The sequence below is a fragment of the Molothrus ater genome, chromosome 8 (genome assembly GCF_012460135.2).
Source record: "Molothrus ater isolate BHLD 08-10-18 breed brown headed cowbird chromosome 8, BPBGC_Mater_1.1, whole genome shotgun sequence".
In the NCBI taxonomy this organism is placed as follows: domain Eukaryota; kingdom Metazoa; phylum Chordata; class Aves; order Passeriformes; family Icteridae; genus Molothrus; species Molothrus ater.
In genome coordinates this window covers 22270232-22283802 of record NC_050485.2, presented here as the reverse complement: position 1 = coordinate 22283802, position 13571 = coordinate 22270232, and the positions used below count along the sequence as shown (strand labels likewise).

General features: G+C 41.1%; 1 protein-coding gene across 1 annotated transcript in view; it reads right to left on the bottom strand.

The window, feature by feature from the left end:
* ARMH3 (armadillo like helical domain containing 3) overlaps positions 1-13571 on the bottom strand; it is a 123485-nt gene that overhangs the window by 87942 nt on the left and 21972 nt on the right. The window contains exons 14-18 of the mRNA XM_036385444.2: positions 12765-12858; positions 7862-7963; positions 3334-3392; positions 1960-2025; positions 809-878 (exon numbers count right to left, since the gene is read on the bottom strand). Coding sequence (XP_036241337.1) covers positions 809-878; positions 1960-2025; positions 3334-3392; positions 7862-7963; positions 12765-12858 — 391 coding nt within the window. The remainder of the gene's footprint in view (positions 1-808; positions 879-1959; positions 2026-3333; positions 3393-7861; positions 7964-12764; positions 12859-13571) is intronic.

The following is a 13571-nucleotide window of genomic DNA, read 5'->3' as shown; positions in this document are numbered from 1 at the left end:
TATTTATACCAAGCCACAATCATGAGCTGTAACCTCCTAGGGCAGTAAGAGCCCAGCAGTGTGATTCAACAGTAACTAGAAACAGTGCAGGTGAGGAGTGTATGGAATCTGAGAGCTCTAGAAAGATTATTCATGCAGCTGTTGTGTCTTAGCTTCAACAACCACATTTGAAAATGCTGAAGTCTAAGACTGCTCCTGTACCATCAGGCTCAGCAGCCATTCAGGGATCCAGGCTCCATCCATTTCTGAACTCACATGTGCTTTTGGCCTCCACAGTAACAAGAGTCACAACTTAATCATGTGCTGCATGAAAAGCTTTCAACTACGCCTCCATATCCAAAGGCAAAACCAATCCTAGCTACTAACATTCCTGTTGTTTTTTGGCTCAGAAAAGGCTCAATGCCCAGCAAACACGTTCACAATTATGATTTTGTGAACCATAGGTCTGCCATCACCATATCATCTATAAAGTACTTGTCGCTGCTGCCACACTCACCTAAACACTGAATTTATTAATCAACTGCCCTCCCTCTTACTAAAAACTCAGCTCAAATGGACCAAGCAGTGTCTGTAAAACTTTCTGTAAATGTATGTAGGATTTATTGCTACAGAGCTGCAATCTTGGATTTGTCTGCAAGGTAGCTATGTACAAAGATGGGCATGGATTGCTGAAAACATCTTTAGTATGTAACTGTCCTTCTTCTAAGTCCATCCACTGCTCCATTTAATCCTCAAATCTCGTATTTCTATTGCCCAACAAGAGATGCTTCAGGAGCCACAAGCACCCAGGTGCTCTGACAACACTCACCGAGCACTGCACACACCAGCGGGCGGCAGGGCAGGTTCTTGTCTGCTGCTTTCTTCCGATGCCTCATTGGCTGCAAACACACAAAGATGAAAAGAAGTCAGCAGAAGCCTCAAGTGACAGTCTGTATTACTGTATTTTTCAAGCAAATAGTACAATCAGCACAGGCTTCCTTTTGTCTTTTTCTCCAAATGCCATCTTATACATACTAATCCTAAAGACCATGGCTGGAGCAAAATTGTGTCTGTTTTCCAGCATGCTGATACTGGGGATTTGTTTCTCTAGCTGTGTACCTGGAAGGCACTGTTCTACTGAGGGGAGGGACCCCGAGACAAAAAACAAATCACACAGAAATTCCTCCCCCTTGGTTAACATATTGATTTGTTTCTGACCCAGAAGTCTGATTGGCATTCTTAACAGTGTGTACAGTAGTCGGTGGCTTTGGTGTTCATTGAAACAGACCAGAAAGGCAAACTGGAGAGCAAATCTGTTGTTAAGGGCTAATGACTAGCATCCTTGCAGTGTGGTCTCCATAAAGTAAGATGTTTGTTTCTTTCTTGAACAGTGAGTGACTTTCAATTGCTGCTTCACTGTCAGATGAGGTGGAACTTTGTGCCAGTACCACAAAGACAGAATGCATCAAGTTAGGATAACTATTCAAGTTACTTGTAAGTGCAGAGCTTCATGAGCCAGGTAAGGACACTTCCATCACAGGAAAAAGCTCTGGAAAAAACACTTTCCTCCCTGAAGGTGAATTACTCCACCCAGAATAAGCCAAATAAGAGCACTCAGTGTAACTCCAGCTGGCTATTATGTATCACATGAGGGCTAATGATTGCTGGAGATTACGGCAGAACATTCTCTCTAGCACTGATTTCCTCAGAGACCTCCTAATACACAGCTCCTCACCAGCTAGACAGGCCTCCGAATTCACTGACAGGGCAAAGAGCTCTTTGTTCTTTGAAGAATGGAGACATTCTGAAAGCAACTTCAAAATCATTCTGCAGCTACTGCATTTCTGTCAGTATTTCCACATGCCTTAGCAGTGTAGGTTAGATGTCTGTGACACAATTTTCAACATATACTTTTCATACATACTCAAATCCTCTGTGTTTGCATTCTAAAGAGAAAACAATCTGGAGGAAAAGACTCACCATTCTGTGTAGGTTTACACGAAAATTCATGTTGTCATCATGAAGAAAAGCATTAGCATATTGATCCTATTGAAAAGGGGAAGAAAAGGGAGGAGATATGAAAAGCCCAACATCCTACAGCTGCCTTTCAAATCACATGTGTTTCAGTGTCAAACTCCCAAGATACAACCACCAAGCATTTCTTCTTGTCCCACCCGTGTTTTCAGTCACACAAAAGTGAACCCCTCCTGATCCCAACTCCACTTTAGAAAAATAAATTGCTAACAAAACAAGCAGTAGTTCAGTCTTACTTTCTCCCCCTTTGCTCATTTAAACTCTGGACTGTACACACCATAATGTCACAAGTTTAACAAGTGCTCCAGGTATATAATACAAGAGGTGCGTCTCCAGCACCAGTTCTGTGACTGTGTGGATAAAGGTTTCTTCTGGTATTTTGATTCCAGAAGCTACTACAGTACTAGCAGATAGGTTTATGAGCTGGTCTACCCCTCAAGCAAATCTCATTCCAGCACCACCTCTAAATTAAAGAGACTTCTCCAGATAATGCACAGCCAGAAGAGCTAATAAATATATCCTCTCTTTAATATCAGAACCAAAGAATGTCCTTGTTATGCAGGAACAGAATTTCTTATCTTCTATTATCTATGCAGCCACCTGAAGAACAAGTGCCAAAACCATTTAAATAGAAAAATTTTAAATGTAGATGATTCGTTTTCAGGCTGCACCCTGAAGAAACATTATTACAGAATCCTTACAAGGGCTATCAACCTCACTGCTTTTTATTTTTTAAGGATGAAAGGTCTTTATTTGCAAGTAAGCAAAATGTAAATGCCACACAAACACAACCACCATTCAGGACATCAGTCAGCCATTAGAACAAAGTCCCCATGTGACAGGGCCACATTCAGCCAGGACTGCTGACAGAACTCTGTGATGTTGCTTTCTCACCTTACTACCACATTTGCTACTTGTCTTGCTTGTAGGGACCTACAAACATGTGACTTACTTTCAGACTTGTATCCTTCTTTGGCAGAAGGGATATGGCACAGCCCGTGTTTGCCATGAACAGCTCAGAGCTGAAAGCCATTAGCACATTACTCATCTAAAAGCCACACCACAGGGTCACTCAAAAGCTTAGAGAGAAAAGGCTTAGGTTCACTCTTTTTTCTCCTCATCCCCAGAAGTTGGCTAACTCAAATAAGATGATCCAATTTTCAAGTTTCAAGTCAACTTTAACAGTACTGCACCAAGTAAGTGTCTGAGGACCTCACCACTCAGTACTACTGTGGATATTCAGCTCCTGGCCCACAGGAGGCAGGGGCATAAAGCCCTGTAACACACCATCAGCTGAGCAGCTTCACAGGAGAAACCTACCTCTGCTATGCATGTCAGGATGATGAGGCACAGCTTGCCACTGTGCAGCCGGTGCTCATCTGCAAAGGAGAGAAAACACATTCTCCATGAGCCACACAAGCCTAGCAAGGCTGAAGAGCAAGACAGCTGTTGCAGCAAAAGAAAAGCCCAGCTTGGAGATTCTTCACAGTCCTACTTCCTCCATGATAGCTAATAGTATTAAGCACTCACCCTCCAGCCTGGCCACTAAATCCCACCCACTTGTCACCAGTCTGCTCCAACAGCAAAGGTTCAGATTTGAACTTCCAACAGCATTGTAACAATCCATGGGCTTCTGTCACATTCAGTTTTACTTGCACAGATATTCTAAATACTGTCCTTCTGTCACAGCAGAGACACAGTGTTCCCTCTCTTAGACAAGGTGGAAAGCAAAACATCACCTTTGCTGTAGGTTATGAAACAAGCAGCAAAGCTTTCACAGAGGCACAGCACTGTGTAGCAAAACAACTGCTGACATTATGCTCTAAGTTCCAAGCTTTAACCCCAAAATTGAGAGACACGACCTACTTTGCTCTTTGCAAAACCATGAAAGAAGGGACTCTGCAAAGACTTAGCATTTTAAGCCAAGAGTTTCACCCTGATCATGTTCCACAACTTGTTATTCATCTCACAACTTCAAACAGCTTTTGCCTTGAATGACAGCTAGAGCAAAACAGAGGGGCTAAGGCAAAAGAATGCAATTTTTATTTGGATTATTTAAAACTCCTCTCAATTTTAACCTTGAATATAAAAAAAATCCCAAGATACATATAGTCATGGAGTAACACGGGATAGAAGAAATCTCTGGTTCAATCCTTGCTCAAAGCAGGATCAGGTAAGATCATGTTGTAGAAGGTACTGTCAAATTAAGCACATTTAAAAACCTTCATTCTAAAAAATAACATGCCTGGACCACACACCCCCAAAACCCCCAAAAATAAACCAACAAAAAACAACACACTCATAACTAAGTTCTGAGAAGGCTCCACATTGCACATTCCCAAGATTTCCAAAAGCTGCTCTAAAGCACAGGAGTACTAAACGTGCCATCGTAGACTTCTGCCTTAGACTCAAACTCCAAGGAGAGGGATATCTGAAACAGTCAGACACATTTTCATATAAAGCAGAAGACAGCACCAGCCAAATTCCTTCTTAGCAGGTGACTTTGACAAACACTTTGCTAGCTGGTGTGTATATGGTAATTATAAAAGCAGATAGAATGGGCTTAGCTAGCTGTTCTGTTTAGTTTGACACCTGTTTTGTTTGCTTTTCTATGCTGCTCAGGGACAGATATTTACTAACAAGATGTGCCCTGAAGTGTGCTGATTTCATCTTGCAGCACTAAGTAAGATGAAGAGGAATTTTGGAATGGAAGAGTTAAAAGCCTCTCCCATCTCCTTACCTCAGCTAAAACGTTTAAGTGTGAAGTTTTGTACTTCAGCAAGAAGGAGAAATGACCTAGAATAAAACTGATACGCAGGAGCCTTGTTATTTTTATATTGTAAGGCCTCCCTGTATATTTCTGTAGGTGTTGCTACCACTTCTCTCTCTGGGGATCATGCTTTAAAGGCTCCTGTGCCACACCATGGACTCTGCCCTCTGCCAGTGTATTGTGAACATCAGACCATTTTCAGGAGCTGTGGGACAGCTATGCAAGCAGTTACTTGCACACACACTTCACACTTTCACAGAAACCTTCATTAAAGCAACAAAGCAGACCAATTTCTACAGGGAGGAATAGCACCACAAAACCTGTTTTGCAGATGGGAGAAAATGGCACAGAGGTTTTGTTTCTCCCAAGGCAGCTGCCTCTAGCTGACACAAGGGAGGATAACAAGAGAAGGATCTAGCAAACACAACCAATTAAATTAGGCTCTCTGGGATAGGACCAAAACAACTGTCTAGTCCTGGATGTGGAAGAAACCAGTTTCCCCTCCAAGTGTTCCCACCAGTCTCAAGACACAAGGAGCAAATGAGAATTATTCATTCTTCTTGCTATATTGGTGTCACATAGAAGCACAGAATCATTTAGGTTAGAACAGACCTTTAAGATCACGGAGTCCAAGTGTTAATCCAGCACTGCAAACCTCCCAGTAAACCATGTCCCTAACTGCCACATCTACATGTCTTTTAAATATCTTCAGGGATTGTAACTCGAGTACTTCCCTGGGCAGTCTGTTCCATGATTGATCTTATACAAGAAAAAAAAATAAGGCAGTGCTGCATCTATAATCAAAAGAGAAGGACAGGAACATACCCACTAGAATTAATAAGTATTAGTTTGGAAGGCACACTTTTTAAATGATCAATCAGTGGAGCTCACTGCCATGAACTACTGTAGTGGGAAGGAGGTCTATCAGCTACACAAATTTCAGACCTTATACAAGCTAGAACCAAAGTAAAGAAAGAAAGAAACATCAACTTTTGTCTCATAACACAAATCGTCTCTCGCTGGCTTGTTTAGTAAGGAATCCCTTCTATCAGATTTCATTCTATCTGAAACTAATCCTGTGTGGCAGCTTCCAAGGCCCTGTGCAGACTTTCCATATTACAGTGGCTAATAAGGGCAGAAGTTAAATTGAAAAATATAAAATTGTTCCACAAGAGTCTTGGATCAGCAAGACAGACCCTGAGAAAAGCAAATGAGAATGAGCAAATTAGAGAGCTGGTAAGTCCTCCTCACATGTGTAATCTATTAAAATGACTGAGCCAAGACTGATGTGGTTTAGTTCAAAAGACGAAAGTAAAAGGAAACATGAAAGCAGTCTTCAAATATGTAAGGGATGACATATAGAAAAAAGAAATAATCCATTCTCAATATCTATTTTGGAGAAGATAACTAGTAATTAATTTAAATCACAGCAAAGAATTTAGGAAGCACACAAGGCTTTCTCACAGTAAGGACAGTTAAACACTGGAATGGATAGTCTGAAAATGGTGCTCCATTATCACAGTATCTTCATCCAACCTGTCAGCAAAACCTGAGAAAAGATACAGGTACACCTGCCTGGGTTCCAAGGAGTTATGGTTTAACCCCAGACAGCAACTAAGTACCAGGCAGCTGCTCAATCACTCACAATGCTTCTCCTCTCCCCACAGAGGGGAGAAGAATTGGAAATAAAAGGTAAATCATGTGGGTTGAGATAAGAACAATTTAATAACTGAAACCTCATCATCATAATCCTGATCATCATAATAATCATCAGCAGAGTGAGAGAGGGTAACACAACCAAAGAGAAACAAGTGATGCACAATACAGTTCATGATACAATTTCTCACTGCCTGCTGCCCATCCCATCTCCAAACAACAATCATCCCCTTCTGGGTAATTCTTGCCGTTTATATACGGGGCATGACATTCTGTGGTGTGGAATATCCCTCTGGCCAGTTCAGGTCACCTATCCTGGCCCTGCTTCCTCCCTGCTTTTTGTGCACCTCCCCACTGACAAAGCACTGAAAAGTCCTTGACGCAGGATTAGCACTACTTAGCCAGAGCCAAAATATCAGTGTGTTATCAATATCATTCTCATCCTGAATCCACAACCACAACACTGTACCAGATACTAAGAAGAAAATTAACTCTGTCCCAGCCAAAACCAGATAGGGGTGCATGAAGTTCCTTTCAGTCCTAATTTCAATTATTACTTTTTCTTCAACTAGCTTACTTACTGAACAAGTGCCAGATAGCCAAACACAATTTCACTGCAAGCTAGATAAAAAGAAACCGCCCGCTCTCTTATTCAATGCTAAGCATTCATGAAATTCAGTAATTGATGTATCATAGCTCTGCAGATATCTTCATATTTCTATTGTTATATCTAACTTAACGACAAAAGTCAGTAACAGCCTGAAATACGGCACAAAGATCACTTGTTATGTTCACACTGTGGTCCTGCCCTTATAACCACTGGGCAAAACAGCACCCTTGGGTACCCTGAGCAGGAGATTAAGCAATACTTCAGCTCCAGCAAGCTGAAATTAACCCCCACAGAACTACAGGAGCAACAAAAAGCACAACACAGACAGATACTTTCTCAAGCAAATTACTGCCAGTGCAGTCTAAGTTGCTGCTGCCCTATTTATAATAACAGAACAACCTGTTTAACCAAAGGACAAAGGAAATATTTCCTTCTAATGCTGAGCTTTGCCCTCTGTGTCAGTTTCTAAGTGTTCTTAGAAATACAGCTCTGGTGTCAGACTTGCCCTCTCTGACAGATAGTTGTGAATCAGATATACTCACACCTTTGGCACATAGACAGGCTTGGTTATTAGGTATTATCTTTTATTATTACATTCTTTCCATACCTGACATCTCTCCTGCCAGTATTAGCTCTCTCCTACTTTCATAAGTCTTATCTCACAATAAGAAATCACTTAATTTTTTTCAAAAGGTGAAATCTTCAATCTTTTTATAAAGAGACTCCACTTCTATTTCTGGAGTCACTAGGCATGTTCTTGTGCCCTCCTGACTTCAGAAGCACTGTTGGCTGCATCCACAGACTTCACTTACCTTTTGTGTCCTGCATCACAATTGAGCTGTACTTCAAGAAGGTTATCAGCAGGTTGCTCGTTTGCACATCAGCATCCAAAGGCAGCTCTGCAGAGCTTATAACTGGAACAAAGCAGATAAGACACATTTATCCTATACAAATACAAGAAATAACTATACAGAGAACTAAGACACAGACTCACAGGTCTGGGGTAGGATCAGCCTACCTGCAGGGCCACCTGACCTCCTCCTCCATGACCACCCAGGAAAGATTTTGTTATGAAGACTGGTACCACTGCCTCAGAGACCATTTCTCCTGCTCTAAGCACAGACTGTGGTACCCTGCAAAGGGATATCCTTCTCTGTGCTGCCCCTGCTCCTCCTCCCAGGGAGATGAGCCCACGGTTTTAGCACTCATCAACATCCCCAGCCGAGGGAAATCAGGATATTTGCACTGATATCCAATTAATTCTTACAGGCAACACAGATAACAGCCACACAATTCCCATTTTGTAAAAAGACGTGCCCAGGAAAGGCCCTTCCCTGTTTCAGCAATCTTGAAATGTTAGTTCCAAAGGTCTATGTCAATTCCCTTCTTCCCTCTCAATAACAGTTTATCTTGCAGGAGCAACACACAAGACATAATGTAACAATTATTGCAGTACCAAAGAGATAGAAAAAGAAGGCAGAAACAGAAGATCTATAAAAACCAAGAAGCAAAAGCAGTCACAGCTTGTGCTAGGTACATCCCAACCCAGCAGGAAGCAGAACTGTACCTTCCATACCCTCAGCAGTTCACTGGCATTTCTCTAGCACACCAGCTGTACTTTTGACACCCTAACCGTGGACATCATCAGCCTTAGACTCTACAAGAAGCTGTTTCATCTCCTCAGCTAATTGCACAATGTGCCTCCTCACTCATTCCCCCATTCCCCAGGCAGGATCTGAAGCACTGAGTTTATGAGCTGTCAAGCCTCTATCATGTGACTGAGCCACATTTTTACTGATGACTGAGCCTGAGCTGTCCTAAAGGGCCATTCTCTGCCTTTCCAATTGGAAAGCTGTACAAGAAATATTGAAAGGGAGGAGAAAGATCAGTGCGAAACATGCATCATGCATTTACCTCCAGATCCTGTCAGATAAGTCTGATACCATTTAAGATAAAGTAGCTCAGACAAAAAAAATCCCCAAGCTGATGGAGCTAGCTTAGGAACATTTCAGTAGAGTACTTAATACAACTTTGTATTAAAAAAATTAAAAGTGAAGGAAATAGGTGGGAACCCGTAAAGAAATTGAATTTAAATTAAATTTCTTTTCTATTTCACATCAAAGATCTGGCAAACAAGATACAATTGGAGAAAGTACTGGTCTGAGAAAAAATTACTGCTTGAATTCTGTAGACATCAGTTTAGAGAATAATTCTTTGTTTTTCTGTGTGACCTGGACATAAGAAACAAACCTGGACATAATTGCTTGATAATGAAACTGCTAATGGCAGAAAGTTGGGATGTGTAAATACAGAGGAGTATCAGACTGCACACAAAGAATGGGATAAAAACAAGAACAGATAATAAACACAAGATGAAATTAAACAATGCAAGCCATAGGGTCAGGAATTTGGGGATTTATTTCCATGGCAAGCTGAGAGCTCATCAGCTGCAAACAAAATATCATGATCAGATGACAAGGTGACAAGCTACCAACATGAAGGGCTGAGGAGTGCAGTTCTACTCCTACACATATCCAGAAATGCACTTCCAGCAGAGACAAACACTGTAATGCCCTGCACTAGGTGCTGGTGAGGCCTTGTCTCAACCACTCTGCATCATTATGCACAAGACGGGTTCAAAGAGGACAAACTTAAACTTGAACAAATTTAAAGACAGGCTAGTGTGTTGACCAGAAGAAGAGAGTACCTTTCTTGTGAGACAGAAAAACACACACATGTGAAGAAGAGCAACCTTTGTTTCAAGGGAGGCTTAACACCATGACAAATGGGTATGAATTGACAAGAAATCCAGGTTGCAAAGTTGAATATTTCTTACCAAGGAACAAGATGCTGAAACTGCTCCCCAACAGAAATTACTGGGAAACAAATTTAACAGATTCAGTCAGAGCCTGATAAATTCAAGGGATTGTATGCCTGCAAGCACAGGGCACTGGGCTCAAGAGCTAAGGAGACCTTTTCCAGCTCTATGCAGCTGTCCTGACATGGCAGTAACATGACTGTTCTGGCTGCCTAGGGAGTGAAACACAGATTCTCACATTTAGGAGGTCATAGATGGCTTGAATTACGATTGACCAAAGTCTCTCTCTTCCCATGCTATAAAAACAGCCTAAGACAGGGCACCTTTTGCACTGGAAACAGACTTGCAGACCACTAGTACACACATTTTAAGTATTTTATCATGTCTTTTCTGCCCATCCTCAGGAATGCTTAAGGCTTTTCTGAACTTATAGGAAAGAAAAGGGCATTTATCATGAGGTTGGACTTTTTAAGAAGTGAGGAATTACATCTGATTGTTGGATGACTAGGTTGGGGGCTCTGAGGGGAATTTCATCCTGTACACAACTGTATTTTGGTTCAGAGAAAAGTCTGCTTTAATATAAAATACCTCTCAAAATTCAAGGCTTGTATCTCATCACCCTGTAATGAAGCAAGTCAGGCTTCAACTGGGGCAAGAGCAGGCACAGAAGGATGAAGGAGACAAGCCAAGAGTAAAATGCAGGATTCTTTAAACTGTGCAGCGAGAGGCCCAGAGTACAGCAGAGGTTCTCATGGAATTCAGGATTACACAATCACCTTCAATACAAAACTGTAGCCCTTGGAAACAAGAGGTCAAATAGATCAGTGTAACTTCACTGTTTGAATCACATAAAAAAACATAATGGGGATTTTAGGTTATAAAGGTTGCACATTCCCAGGCATGAACTGTTTCGTTTAGTCCACTCAGTCTTGAAGACCTGGGGCTCCTGACACATTACTCATGTGCCATGTCTGTTGGCAAAGTCTGTGCAATGAGACTGGAAGCTTTCTCACTCCCAATATTATGAATAGCTCAAAGATTCAGCTAAAAGTCTGAAAAATGTATTTATATCCCCAGTGGATCCTTCTTGAGCTGTTACAATGAACGTAGTGAATGAATATTTAACAACAGTAAGCAAACTGACATTTAGATAACTATGGTGACAGGCACACTTGATTTACATATTATGGATAAACAGTTTCTAGCAAAAGCCTCATTTCTCAAAAAAAAAAAGGAAGAAATCACTCTGAAGCATACATCTCTGCTTATCCTGGTTCATGATACAGACCTTTTTTAACACACATTTTGAAACTTTACAAGGTTTTAATTTAGACTATAGGTTAACAGCCAGAGAAATTTCAAACTAGAATATGAACCCCTTTTTTATCCCAGACAGCATAAAAGAAAAGCACCTGAAATTCACAGATGGATTTCTACATGTTAATGTAACTTGCAAACAGTTCAACTACACATTATTTTAGTGCGGTAAAGAGAAAGCAATCTTATCATTCCAAAGCCAAAAAGCCTCTTGCTAACTGGCAGCCATAGGCAAATTTTACAGCTGAGTTGCAAGACCTTATTAAATGAGGAAAATTCTGCATTCTCTTTAAAACAACAGTACTCAAGCACCACCAAACTAAACCAAGCCAAGGGCCACAAAAAAAAAAAAATCACATTGTAGGGATCAACAAGGTGACAGCAGATAAAAATAAAGCAAGCTTCCCAATGCAATTGCTGCACATAGAGATCAGATCCTTTTCTTAAATTTAGTAACCATACAAGCCACAAGAAGCCTCAAACTTCTCAAGATCACTGCCTCTGCTGAAAGCAGGATGGAGGTTTTGCTTTGATTTTGGTTTGTCTTGTGGTAAATGAAAAAATAAAAAAAAAAGTGCAAGCAAGCTGTAGATGTAGGTAAGCACAAATTCTGTCAGTTGTGTAATATGGTGTGGGGGTGGATACATTTGCAATGAACACGTTGAACAGAAGCCCACAAAATGCCCATCCCTCCACATTTTATGTTATATGCACACAGGGGGACTCTTTATCTGAAGCTTTTGTTATCCATGGCAACCAGATAGAATTCATCCATGAGGAGGATCATCCTTAACTAGGGTATCAAATGACCTGAATAGCTGATATAACTGAGTAACCCAGGCTGCTTTTCCCCAGAAATATTTCCAAACTGTGCTCTATTCAAATTGACTCTGTTCCTTCATTAAACTCTCTTCAGCCCAGACGCCATTAAAGTACATGAAAACAGCCATTTCATTTCTTCTCTTCAACTAGGCTATATCCATCCATACCTTAAAATGAAAGGGTTTCATTTTAGATGATTTCAAAGCATATTTATGTGGACACATAACATCTCATTTAGAAGAGAGATCTCAGGTTAAGCAGTCCTTTACAAAGCCTATCAAAGAAAAGGCAATAAGAGGGAGGAATACTTCCACACCCAGACTGAATTCAAATCCCAATTAATTCAAAGCTGAAGACAAGTGCATTAAGGACAAGCAGGAATCCACAGCAATTCTCTGTAAATCTGTTCCAATGAGAAATAATCCCAGGCAAAGGACCTGACACTAGAAATATTCTTAAGTAAAAGCCTACACAGAATAACTAATGGGCTGGGTGTACTTTCACGCAAATATTGGGGCAGTACTATTTTCAGAAGGAATATCAGCATAATTGCATTGAGCAATACACAAGGCAAAATAAAAATAAATTTGAGTCAAAGAATCTTGCTCATTTTTAGCAAGGCATATTGCTCCAAGAAGAGACCACCAAGGTTACATCTGCTCCAGACAGACCTCATTAGCTGTAGTCTCCAGAAAATAGTTTGCTAGTTATTTAACAGTTTTAAATTCTTTTTCCTCAGGATATCATTGCATTTTTACCATCTGAAGAAGGTGGGGTGGTTCCAAGTGGAGTGACAGGTGTGGTTGGAACTGGGCTCGTTGGTGATGTCATCAGGCCCATTTCAGGATGGCTCTAAGAGAAAACACAAATGCACAGGTCAACTGCTTCCCCAGGCACTAGAAACACTGACCACTACTTGTACTGTTCCATGCTCTTGCACAATAGACATGACTGAAGAAGTCTCAAGAAACTTCAACCTCTTCTCCAAAGAGCCAGGCCATGGTTCCTGACCTTGGATGTCTAACAATTAAACTGTACATCAATTTCTCTACTCCACAAAACAAAAATACATCAGAAAGTAGTGGCTCTCTCCAGCAGACAGAAAAAATCCCCTTCCCTAATGTAGAATGGGAGAAGATTTGCAAAAGCCTACAATGTTAATAGCTTCTAATTCCCCCTAAAACAACCCAAGGATGTGCATTTGAAATCTTCCTCCACGATCCTTCTACTTCTATTTCTAAGAGCAAATTCTCCTTGCTCCTGCCCCCCACCTGTTCATATTCAAAGATAATAGCAATTTATTACTTTCCTGTCTCACTGTAAAGCCCTGCAGGAAAGACACTGCAGGAAAACAGTGCATAACATAAATAATACTATCATTATTGATCCTCTCAGCTTCCATCAGCCAGTCACTCTCCCTATTTCATCTTTGCTAATAGTTGCCTGCCTAATTACTGCTTTGACTTCACTCTTTGCAGGCTTCCGGACCCATCCACACTGGTGGGAGTGCAGGCAATCTGCCATGCTATTTTTGAGCCTGGCTGCCAAGCAAAGGGTCCATTTCA